The 13063-nt window shown below is 33.5% G+C and overlaps 1 protein-coding gene across 1 annotated transcript in view; it reads right to left on the bottom strand.

Annotated features, from left to right (window-relative positions):
- The window catches only part of ABCB5 (ATP binding cassette subfamily B member 5), a gene marked incomplete at both ends in the record, with an annotated part of 76737 nt that overhangs the window by 26018 nt on the left and 37656 nt on the right, over positions 1 to 13063 (bottom strand). Inside the window, 4 exons of the mRNA XM_081147374.1 lie at positions 2099 to 2182; positions 6278 to 6355; positions 6532 to 6636; positions 7798 to 7941. Of these exons, the coding sequence (XP_081003500.1) occupies positions 2099 to 2182; positions 6278 to 6355; positions 6532 to 6636; positions 7798 to 7941 (411 nt within the window). The remainder of the gene's footprint in view (positions 1 to 2098; positions 2183 to 6277; positions 6356 to 6531; positions 6637 to 7797; positions 7942 to 13063) is intronic.

Genomic DNA, 13063 nt, shown 5'->3' with positions numbered 1-13063 from the left:
GGAGCATATATTTTTGGTCATTAATAAAGTTTTCAAAATAATGCTTATTGTTATTAAGGAGCTATTTTATCAACATTCACCCTAATACATTTGATAAAATGAAATTAACTGAAATTACATAATGAAGAAACTGAGATGAAATAGGTCTTAAATTGCTATGATAGGAAATATGACCCTGAATTATTTCGTGATTCATTGCTAGTGTGGTATGTCTTTGTGAGAAAAGAAATAGTGGACAAATAAGACTGGTAAATAATTCTTCCTTCAATAAAAAGAGCATTCATTCAAGTTCTATATGAATTTATCTTTACATGGGAAAGCAAGGGTTTATGTGAATTCCATGCTAGTAGACATAGTCTCACTCATGAAATCCTTCTTTGGTTATTTTGCTTTTTAAATCCAACAACTTTAAAAATCTGCCATCAGTATTACAACTTTTTTTTTTTTTTTTTAGCTATTACTTCTCATTCAATGAAAATGATTTGACCTGTCCTGAAGTTATTATGAGATCAACATTTACTAACTGCAACAATAAAGTTTCAAGTGATCAAACTGTATTAGTCTGCTTATAAGGAATCAGGCTCACAAATATTCTTATTAATTTCTCTTGATGAGAGACAACACTATTTATTAGAAACAACAAATGAATTTAAAGTAATGTTGGTCTTTCAATCCTAATTTTTCTTGTTAAAGTAAATACTTGCTAAAAGATGGCTCACATATAAAATACAGCTGCCAGTAAGAATGCCTTTTCACTGAATTCTTGTAATATCTAAATGGTAGGTAGTAAGAAAAACATTCCCACAGTAAATTCTGTAGAATGGGGATTCAAATGGAATTATAGGAATTAATTTTTCTGCCTAAAGTAGTGAAACCTGGAATTCCTAAATAAAGATGTTGTCATTCACATAATTCTATTTGTGCAATGGAAGATTAATACTATGCTCATTACTTTAAGTGAAATTCCATCACTTTTTTTCCTACTTACACCAGTGAAATTTAGTTCCTCAGCCCTATTTTAAAATTTAAATACTATCTAATGAAATTTAGAGCCTTGCCTTCAAAATTATCAATAAGAGTTTCAGGAAGAGATAAAGGCGATGCCCCTTTCCTCTTGAGATCTTTCTGTACGATAAAATTAGTTTTCTAAACCAGTATGGATGTGTGTGAATATTTACAGCTATAACCAACTTGTTTTACTCTCTGGTAATATAAATCTATCCTTGGATGTATATATTGAACAAAGAGGTCTTAGAGAAGTTACAGAAGTTAGAATAGTGGCTATGTCCTGTGGAAGTAGCCTCCAAAATAAAATGCAATTTTGATGGGCTGTTTCAGTTGATAATTTGTTGCTCTAGTAGCAATGCTGTAATTGACATTTTAATATTTGTAAATAAAAAATACTTTTAAGATTTTTCTGTCATACCAAGGTACATCACTGACTTTCCTTTTCTCCCACATTCATAAGGAAAAAGGAGAGTCTATAACTGCTAGAGTTCTTATTTTAACAAAGAGATTAGAAGCTTTATCTCATTTAAATCAAAAGTATGAAAGCTTGTTTTACACTCATTTTCTCAATCATAGTTGAAGTCCCATTTGTGATAAAAAGGTTAATTTTCTTAAAATAATTGGAAGAAAATTAATAAATTATTCTTTATCTCTTCTGTACTACCCGAATCCCTACACTTATTTAAGCATCACTTTGAAATACTGGTCATTCTGTCATCAATCTTGAATTTAACGCCTAAACATTCTGTTTGTGCACAACGTGATTAGCCATTATTACACATATCTCTAACTTGATCTGTATAACAACTAGCACAGGATCCTTTCCAGATGTACACATGAATCTGACTGGTTAGACATGATTGTAAATGAGATTTCATTTTCTAGGGGAAGAAAAAAAAATTAACTTTCTTTTTTTATTAAAACTTCCTTACATCTTTTACTGAGACCTCTCAGTTAGACCTGGGACTTACCTGATCTTAAAGATGTGAGTCATCTCAGTACAGTTAACATATATGTACAGACATGTGTGTCTGTGCACACAGGCATACCACATACATATACTATTTAAAAATAAAAGCAGTATACATACTCCTTGAATTTGTGCTATATCTGTGGCTAATATTGTTGTCAAGGCGCCTGTGCTGTTTTCCTTATCATCAAACCAGGAAATATCCTAGAGAAAAATAGGAATTAACATACGATTATCAAAAAGATTCTCTGAGTTATTTTGCTGTACTATGTCACAGGGCATTTACCTGCCTCCTCACACACACTTAATTTTTGTAAATATCATGGATCAAATTACTTATGTTTCCTATTTCACAAAGATCTATACTTAAATATAAACTGAAACTTAAGTTCAACAGCTTGGACTCATTGCTGTGCCACAATATTGTTATAATAATCAATGTTAAAAATGGTCAGTTTGAACTACCAAGTAATTTGTAATTTTACTCCACAAGTAATTTGTGGAGAGCAGACCCTATTTAAAAAGGGAATGCACAATAGAACTTAGAAATATTTCCAAAATTTCTACCTAAACCAATTAATAATAAAAGGTCCACCTCCTTCTTAGGACCCACAGAGGCAAGATTTTCCCTGACACTTCATATTACCCTCTAGATTTTACAAGCCTGGCCATTGTGAGAAGCTAAGAAGGAAGAAGGCTACTGTAAGGCCCCTGCAGCCAAGAAGCATGCAATCTGAAGGAGACAGGTCAAAGACAGGCAGTAGGAACATCATCTTACACCCAATTTCATTTTCAACAGCAAACACACACAGCACTTAGCACTTCTCAACCCAAGGAATACTGATTTCCTTTTATTAGCTATTGAATGTTTCCTCCCACTCACTCAAACCACTTATGTCTCTTGTGGATTCAAACTATGTGGAGACTGTCTCTGAAAAATGACATTTTTTAGTGAATGAAATAACTGTGGACTTACACCAACCCAACCAGGAACCTGATGCCCAGGTTACATACAGATTTCTGCCAACTAAGGAAGCAAAAGCTTAACATATGAGGGCTGTGCATTAATCATGAAGTCATGTGAGAAAAACTCCCGTGAAGGAATAAGGCAACCCTGGCTTAACAGCACTACTTTCTAAGCCCATGAATTGGGAAAATGTCCCAAAGAGTTTAGGGTCCCAGATACCCAAAGGGCGTCCTATAGAGAACACAATGTACACTACACAGTCACTGTGAAACACAACCCCAATCAAGAGCCTAACATATTGTGAACTGACATTAGCAACAATAATACTATAGTACTCTTGAACTGGAAGACACTGCCTGTTTTTTATTGTATATACAAAAAAATATACTATAAATGTTCTAATTGTTTCTACACTGCAATATGACATGAATTGCATAAAGAATTATTAGACGCAATGGAATGTTAAAATGTAGAAAGAATTCATTATTGAATATTACGTTCTTGATTCTATAGTAACACACAAAGCATAGGATACATATGTGACTAGTCTTAGTTATTATCTGATGTTCAATCAACAAGTTGTACAGAACTGCTTTTCAAGTCAGCAATTGTATACTCTAGGGATTGTTTCTCAGCATAAGCAATATATGCTCAAACACTTAGCAGAGTTTCTAGAACATAACTGGTGTTGAGTAAAAATTAGCTTGTCTCTTCTATTCCTGATGGTAAAATGACTATACATAAGGCTATCAGGTTTTTTGATACTAGTAAATTCACTTTTCCCCCTGCCAATAATTTTACTAGAAATAAATTTCATTGTAATTCTGTGAGGTAGATATGATTATCCATATTTTAAAATGAGGAAACTGAGGTACTGAGAGATTAAATAACTTGCCCAAGGTTACACAGCTGGCAAGTGCTGAGGCCAAGATTTGAATTTAGGTAACTAGATGCCAGAGATTTTAATCAACTATCCTACCTCTCATCTAACTGAAGTATTATAGTTAAGTTTCACTACCTGTTTCTCCTGCTTCAGTACTTGTTACCTAAAATCATTTTGGAAGTAGCTTTTTTGAGATCTCTTAGTGATCACCATTTAATGCCATCATCATGATTTAGAGACCCTCTCACAGAAGACTTAGTCAATCTAATTTAAAGAGTAATGGGCAAAAATAAAGTTCAAATCTGTTCAAAAACCCAGTAGATCTATAGGTCCATATTTATCATTAAAATATATAAATTTAGCTTTGAGACACAATTAGCAATGAGTTATTACAACCACTAAAGTCAGCAACAATTAGAACATTCTTTTCAACTGGAAGGAGCTCAAGTAATCAAATAAAAAATATATATATTTTTACCTACAAAAAGACCACACCTGATTCCACAAATACTTCTACCTCAAATGATGTTTCAAAATGGTTATAAAAAGCACTGCAAGTCTCAGCATGCTTTCTAAGCCTTAAAAAGCCTTATTGTAGGACAAAAACCAGGTAATAAGAGTTAGGCAAAACTGAACATTAAGAGCTTCCCTTACTACAGACAAAAGTGAAATTGGGAAGATATTTATAAAGAAAGACTAAATTACTATTATTTTATTTTCCTCCAATTAAAAAAAGCAAAACAAAGATAAGCAAAAAAAGAATGCTCTAGGATGAAAAGGGAAAACAAACAATAAGCAGAGAGGGCTGAGTTACATTTATGAGGCAATTTAAAAACATGAATAGCATAGAGTTTCTGTGTGTGACTTTGTACATGTGTGTTTTTTGAAGGACCAGAGTTTATGGCTTATAGATTGGTGCATTCTTATGGGCAGAAGCTACTTTATCCACGAATGTTACTGTCCTGATGTTCACAAGGCTAATGCTAGGCAGAGTGTGTTAATGTCCATTATTATCGGGATATTGGATTAATTATATCTATGCGTTAAACTGGCTTGTGACCTTGAGACTCTTCCACCAAAAGCATGCTGTGAACCTCTACAGAGGAATTCCAAAGTAATGCTTTACAGTTACAATGTATACTCCTTTGTTTAAAGCATTCAGACAATCAGGGAACATTTTCAGAAATTCCCAGAAATTGAAAATCCTAGAACATGAAAAAACATAAATCACAAAGAAAAGCAAAAATGAGCAAATATTGTCAACTAGTGTGAAATATAGTATTAGTTAATTAAAACTCCACCTTATTTCATCAGAGATTTGCAGTAAAGACATAAAGTGTTCATAAATAACAAAACAAAAGCAAAACTAAAGTACTAAGTTTAACATGAGTGAGATGTGCAGGCACTAAATCGGTTATGATCCCTCAAGCAGATTTTTCTTTTTCTGGATTAAGGAGTGTCTGCAGTTGTCTCTGAACCTTTTTGAGCAGAGGGCACAAACTGCTTTGGAGCATTAGGTTGCTATGGGAAACCTCCCATTTGTTTTACTGCATTTGGTATCTCCTAGTTCCCTAAGCCACAAAAGCAAAGTTTTGTTACACAGTAGTCCTCCGAATGCTACTGCTAAAAGTCACAAGATGTAAAACTGGTTTTGATGAGTTGGATGGAGTGACAGGAACTCTATTTCTGAAAAGAAATGACCTGGCAGGAAGCTATTTGTTCCTGCACAGTGAGCTCTGGTGACAGAAAGTGTGGTGAAGGGCTCAAAATGATCACTGCCTTTCAGGGAAACCCAATACAACTCAGCCTCCTGAAAGAATTTTTGAGTTGCCAAACTGAGACATTCCTGCCGTTTGCCCCCAAGACTCACTTCTCAAGATTATTACTTAATCTACCTAGTTTCATTTATTTCACAAGTGTGATCGATCATCTGTGTTCAGCAGGCTGACCTGCCAGCTAGACTGATGTTATCTGAATTCAGAACTCTTCCGATGAGGGAAGAGAGATTGGCTGCTTTAAGAAGTATGAAGTGAAAAAAACTTAAGCTGTGCACATGGATGAGAACAAGGGAAATTAATTCCTTTTAAAATATGTTCTTCAAGATATTATAGCTCTTACTTTTCCTTTTCCTTTTTAATTTGATCTTTCATTCTGATCCCAGAATACTACATTATACATTAAAGAAAGATTTGTCAAGAAATATGCAAGGAATGAGGAACAGACCCTAAGCCTGCTTTCTATAAGTTGTATTTTTGAATATAATTTTGGACTTGCTTCTTTTAGAAAACTATAAGAATTCTGACATCAGATGCTGCTTGGAACACAAAAAGTATGTTTTTCAATGAGCAAAAGATTATGTCAAGAAATTGACTTGAAGAAATACTCAAAGCTCAAATATTTAAAAGCACATTTTAAATAAAATAAGAAAAAAAATCACCTAAACACTGACCTGATATAACATGGCTTTAAATGCCAAGTGTCTTAATCTCATGGTCAAAATTTCCCCTGCTCTGCCATAAAATAATCCCTGGAAAACAAAAAGAAAATCTACATTTATTCTTAACTCTCTCTTTTCTATTTCTTTGTAACAGTTACTATATTTACTTATTTATATTTTATTTAGTTATTATATTTAACTCAAATTGAGAAGGTAACACAAACAAGTAATCATGTTCAAACTTGTTTAATTCATTGAAAGCTTACCTGAATGAAATAAGTAACAAAGCAAATAACACCCAAAATGACAAATACCATGGAATAAATTTCTGCATCATGCTTTAATGTGGTTCTATCATCATTTTCAAACATCTGAAAAGGAATAGACTTTTTAAAATTAGGTGATTGGAAGAGAATATGAAAGACAGAGGAAAAAACTAAAATGTTTATTCATCAGGATTTTTAAAATGAATTTCAAGCCTGGCCGGGCGTGGCTCAGCAGTTGAGCATCGACCCAGGATCCAGGCGATTGGGGTTCGGTTCCCGGTCAGGGCACATGCCCAGGTTGCGGGCTCGATCCCCAGTCGGGGGCCTGCAGGAGGCGGCCGATCAATGACTCTCTCATCATTGATGTTTCTATCTCTCTCTCTTTCTCTCCTTTCCTCTCTCTGAAATCAATAAAAAGATATATTTAAAAAAATAAAAAATAAAAATAAAATGATTTTCAACATAATAAGATTATATACATCTTTCTGAGGGAAAAGTGCACCATTGTTCTATCCTGTTTATTAAATGATAAAAGCATAATTTGCTGTTAATTCTCTCACTTAAGCTATGTAAATATTAAATCAGATCAATAAGTCCTCTACTTGTTACTATTTTCACAATATATTTTCAAAGAAACCACCAGTTTGGATTATTTCCAATAACTTTCAATAACTCAGGTTTTTTAGTATTCCTCTATTTAGAGCACTACCTGCAATATGAGAACTTTGCAGGTGTCCCTAGAAATTGCTCCTAAAATTAGTAACTATACATGTATGAATTGGCATCTATGTTGACAAAGCATAGCTGTGTGAATCTGGAAGACTAAAAACTTAACATAGCTTTAGTAAAATCCTTGCATCCATCACCTTTCCTGGGTCCCTCAGCACAATCTAAAACTCTCCCTGATTTGGCTGTTAAAAAATGGCCATTGTTCAGACTAGCTGAAAAAAGAGCAGCCAGTTGTTTTTGTCTATTTTATTGCTTCAATGCTTTGGAATGCTGATGCAGCACTGGAGTCAAAATTAGAAAACAAAGCAATTTCTTTACTGATTGCCAGTCAACAAGTCCCAGCCAAAGACTTCACAATAGAGACTGGCTTATTCCCTGAGAACATTAGTTAACCTTTCTATCATGGATCCCATAGTAGAGGTGACCCTACCACAAGTCCCAGTTTCCCCCCTGCTGCATCAGAGTACATAGGTCTGTTCTCTCAGCCAACACTTTGTTTGCACTTGTTAAACATATTAGCAAATTAGTTTTACTTACGGTTATGATTTTTGCAAAGATGATGGAAAATATTGGATGAACAGTTCCATTTAGAACAGAAGCCAATGTCCCCAGAACCACAGAAGGCCATTCAGATTTGTTTAATTTAAAAATTTTTAATAGTGAAACTTCAGGAAGACTTGTCTATAAATAAAGTACTTTGGTTAACACTCCAGTTAGAGAGCATACTGGAACCTAGAGAAGTTAGTCATCTTAAACAGATCTATAATGTAAAATATAAAATATAATAATAGGTGATACATAGAAAGAATTTTTCTTAGAGATATTTCATTGCCTATATTACTGATGATGACCTCAAAACATAAAGGAATCTTGCCCCAATGTGACTATTTGTGTGACTTCTCCTTTTGGCATTTCACTCAGTCGCTATCATTAAAAAGTACAAATTAACCCACATGTTCTGATAGCTACGACTCACAGAAGAAATGACAGGCATATTTTTCTTTACTCCTATTAAACTGGATGAAATACGCCCTAGGACAGGACAAAATCTAGGTAGGAGCTAAGCAGAGACAAAAGGTAAAAGTTTTACTAACATGTTAAGCTTGAACGTTTTCCAGTTTCATGACTTAATTTACAGGAACATTTTCTAATACTTTGGTTAAAAACTTGTGTTGGAGTTCCCATTTACAAGTAAATTGCAGAAATATCTGAGCATATTACTTATACTTGCCAAGCCTGTTTCCTCATCTTTCCAAGGGGATGATATTAGTTCCTATTTTATTGGATTGTTTATATTTTTTATTTTTAAAAAATATGTTTTTATTGATTTTAGAGAGAGAGGAAGGGAGAGGGATAGAGAGATAGAAACATCGATGAGAAAGAAGCATTGATTGGCTTCTTCAATTGATTGGTTAATTTGCACTTTTTAATGATAGCAACTGAGAGAAATGCCAAAAGGAGAAGTTGCACACCTACTGGAGATCGAGCCCACAATCCTGGCATGCGCACTCACCAGGAATTGAACCAGTAACCTCTTAGGTTCATGGGTTGATGCTCAACCACTGAACCACACTGGTTGGGTTTATAGGATTGTTTTTAGAATTAAGTTTAACTCAGTATTTGCAAACAGTAAGTACCCAATAAATGTTAGCTGTTGCTGATGTTATTATTACAGAGAAAGGATTACATTATGCAAAATCCCAGGTCTTATACAGAGAAATGCAAGTAGCTGTTCTGGTATCTGCCAGCCCTTCCAATGGGATGTGTGGGGGGTGACATGGAGATAAACTTTAAAAATCTTGTGAACAGCTTTGTGGTGACTTATTATTTTGAACAGGAAAGTAGACAGCAAACTACTAGGCATTTCATATGTTAAAACATCCTCATGGTAGTCCCTCTTGAAATAATGGCATTTATAAGCCTAATAACTAGATAATTCTTCAGGAAAGATTATGAAATAGTTTATAATTCTTGCTTTAATTTTAGTCTGGCAATATAATGTACACTCTATTGTTTGAACAATAGAACTTTTCAAATTCTAAAGCCTTTAAAGTCTATTTTCAGAGTAGCTAAACCACAATTATATTTGGTTACTTAATTTGACTATTCTTTTGGAGTTTTCTGAAGAACACTGTCATAAGGAGCCTCACTTTTCAGTTATATGGCTATTCAAAAAAACATACAAAAATTTAGAAAGGTTCCATACCAATTCTTTGTTGAACACTGAGCATGACTTTTAAAAAAATTTTTTAAATTAAGTTCTTTATAAAATCACCTCATTTTGTAGTGAAACTAAGGCTTAGTATGTCCCAGGACATAACACCAGTACATTACAGAACCAGTAAGTGTAAGAGGGCTATTGCTTCTATAGAATAATGTATCCTTTTGCCTCTGGGAAAATATATAACAGGTTAAAACTAAGTATTACCTAAATAATGTTATCAAGATAGAAAAGAATAAAATGAAATAAGACAAAAATAATAAAAATTTTCAGTAAAATCATGAAAGGCTCCATGCTACCCAAATATGCTACAGGTTATAGAATATTTTAAGGGATTCTGGCATAAAAATATATGAAATTATAGGCATTCTGTAAAAACAGAGGAGGGTTTTAAAAGGTTATAAAACAAACTATCTTAAAGAATTTAAAATTTCATCTGATATTTTAGAGCATTATTGGGTTATAATTTTCATACAACAAGCTGTATATATTTAAAATGTACAATTTGATAAGTTTAGACATAACTAACACTTATAAAACCATTGCCACAATCAGGATAATGAACATATCCATTAGCTGCAGAATATACCCGTTACCTGCAAAATTGCCTTTTGTAACTCTTTTCTCCCACATGTCTTAGCTTCCAGTCCTCCTCCCCTACAACCGCAGATATGTTTTTCATCACTACAGATTATTTTGCATTTTCTAGATTTTATGTAAACGGGATCCTACAGGACATATTAATCTGGCTTCTTTTGTTCAACATAATTACTTTGAGATTTTTCATACTGTTGCATGGATGAACATTTCATTTATTTTTATTGCAGAGTTATATTCCTCTGTATGGATATACCACCATTTAGGTATCCATCCACCTGGTTACATAAATGTGCGTCATTCGCTGTTTTGGGATATTACAAATAAAACTGTTATTAACATTTATACACAAGATTTTGTGTGTACATATGCTTTCATTTCTCTTGAGTAAATACCTAGAAATGGAATGACTGGATCACACAGTAGGTATATATTTAACTTTTCAGGAAACTGCCAAACTGTTTTCCAAAGCGGGTTTACCATATTGTATTCCCATCAGCAAAATGTGGAGTTCCAGTCGTTTCACACCATCACCAACACTTGGTACAGTTAGTCTTTTTAGATTTAACTATTCTAATAGGTATGTTTTAACATCTCAATTATTATTTTAGTTTGTATTTCTCTAATGACTAATGATATTAGGCATCTTTTGTGTACTTATTTCCCATATGCACATCTTATGTCTAATTCAGATCTTTTGACCATTTTTTCAATTGGGTTGTTGATATTCTTATTGTGCTTTGGAAGTTCTTTATATATTCTGAACACTAGTCCTTTATCAGGTATGTGTCTTAACAAATATTTCCTCCTAGTTTATGGCCTATTTTTTCATCTTTTAAAAGTGTTTTAGCCCTGGCCACTGTTGCGCAGTGATTAGAGTGTTCACTCGCACACCTAAGGGTCGAGGGTTCAATTCCCGGTCAAGGGCACATACCCAGGTTGCAGGTTTGATCCCCAGCCCTGGTAGGTCAGGGCGTGTGTGGGGGGCAACCAATCAATGTGTCTCTCTCACATCACTGTTCCTCTCTCTCTCTCCCCCCCTCCTTTCCACTCTCTCTAAAAATCAAAGGAAAAAATACCTTTGGGTGAGAGTTAACAAAAAAACAAACAAAAAAAATGTATCTTACAAATAGTGAAATTCTTGATTTTCTTTTTTTAAAAATGAATTGTGCATTTGGTGTTGCATCTAGGAAATCTTTGCTAAACTCGAAGTCACAAAGATTTTCTACTGGACTATCTTATGGAAGTTTTCTAATTTAAGGGTTTTTGGTAAGATCTGTAATCCATTTTGAGTTGATTTTCATCTGTGCTGAGGGATGATTATTTTGTATACAGATATCTAATTGATTCAGCATTATATCTTGAAAAGATATCCTCTACTGAATTGTCTTTGCACTTTTATTTAAATACAACTGACCAAGGCTTTGTGATCTATTGACAAGATTATTGTGTGAGTCTATTTCTTGATTCTATTCTGCTCTGTTGATCTATTTATCTATTTTTGTGCTAACAGCACATTATTTTAACCACTATTACTTTATGCTAAGAATTGAAATTAGGTTGTATAAATCTTCCAGTTTTGTTCTTTTTCAAATTTGTTTTATTTTCTCTCTTTGAATTTTCACTTAGAATCAGTTTGTCAAATTCTACAAAAAATCCTTCCAAGATGTTGACTGGGATTACTCTGAATCTATAGTTCAATTTGGGGAGAATTGACATTTTAATAATATTGAATCTTCTCATTCATGTACATGGTATATCTCTCAATTTATTTAAGTCCCCTTTCATTTTTCTTAGTATTATTTCATATATTTCAGTGTGTGTATCTTGATATTTTTATCAATTTTATTCCTAAGTATTTAATATTTTTTATATCATTGTATATGACATTAGTTTTTAAATTTCAATTTCTTATTTTTAGCTTTTAGTATACAGAATTAGAGTAGATTTTTGTATATTGATCATGTATTGTGCAACCTTGCTAAACTCAAAGATCAGTTTTAGTATCTTTTCCCCCCATAAAACGGTTTACATAGATGACAGTTTTACATCTTTCTTTCTTATATGGATGCCTTTTATTTTCTAGCCTTATTGTACAGGCTGGAATTTCTAGTGCAATGCTGAATAGAAGTGGTGAGAGTCTACACCCTTGTTTTGTTCCAGATCTTAGTCTTTCACCATTTAGTATGATGCTAACTGTAGATTTTTTTGTTTTGATGCCCTTTAATCAGGTGAGGTAATTTCTTTCCATTTCTAGTTTGTTGAGAGTTATCGGGAATGGGTGGTCTCAAGAAAGCCAATTATACTGAAATATAGTATTAAAAAAATTTAACAAAAAATTCAAAGTTGTGACATAGTTATGCATATGTTTCATTATTAGCACATTAAATAACAAGATCTAATAGTGATGAATGTAAATTTATTCTCAGATATCTAGAATAACTGTAATGTGATATGAAAATTTCTGTAATTTTCATTGGTGACATCACAGGCACTGGCAATACTGTTGTAGTTTGTTGTTTATATTAATAATAAAAGTAAATTAAATTTCTATCAAGAATAGGTAGGGAAAAAGTTGCAATTTCCCCCCATTTAGGTTCATTGCCTTTGAGTTCTATCCAGAGATTCCTTGTGGATCATAAACTATTAATAAAAACCTCAATGGCTTTCTGTTTGAGTAAGAAGAGGATTCAAAACTGCTGTTATGGCCTACAAGGCACTACTTGATTTAGTCCCTGAGTATCTCACACACACTCTGCCCACCTCTCTCTTCCTGAGTCACTTTGACCCCTCACTCCAGGCCCTTATGTTTACTGTTCCCATATTTAAGATAATACCACCTCTGTCCTGGTTATTTATTTATTGCCTCTCAGGTCCAAATTCACCCTTTTGCCTGACAAATATTTCTCCTTTACCAGGTGGTAAGATGTCAAGTCCTGTCTGTAGAGTCCTGGAAAGACATTGCAGGAGGAAATTTTTCTTTCT

Source organism: Miniopterus schreibersii (genome assembly GCF_964146895.1).
Source record: "Miniopterus schreibersii genome assembly, chromosome: 9".
Classification (NCBI taxonomy): domain Eukaryota; kingdom Metazoa; phylum Chordata; class Mammalia; order Chiroptera; family Miniopteridae; genus Miniopterus; species Miniopterus schreibersii.
The sequence above is the reverse complement of the archived record's forward strand: the minus strand, read 5'-3'. Positions and strand labels throughout refer to the sequence as shown.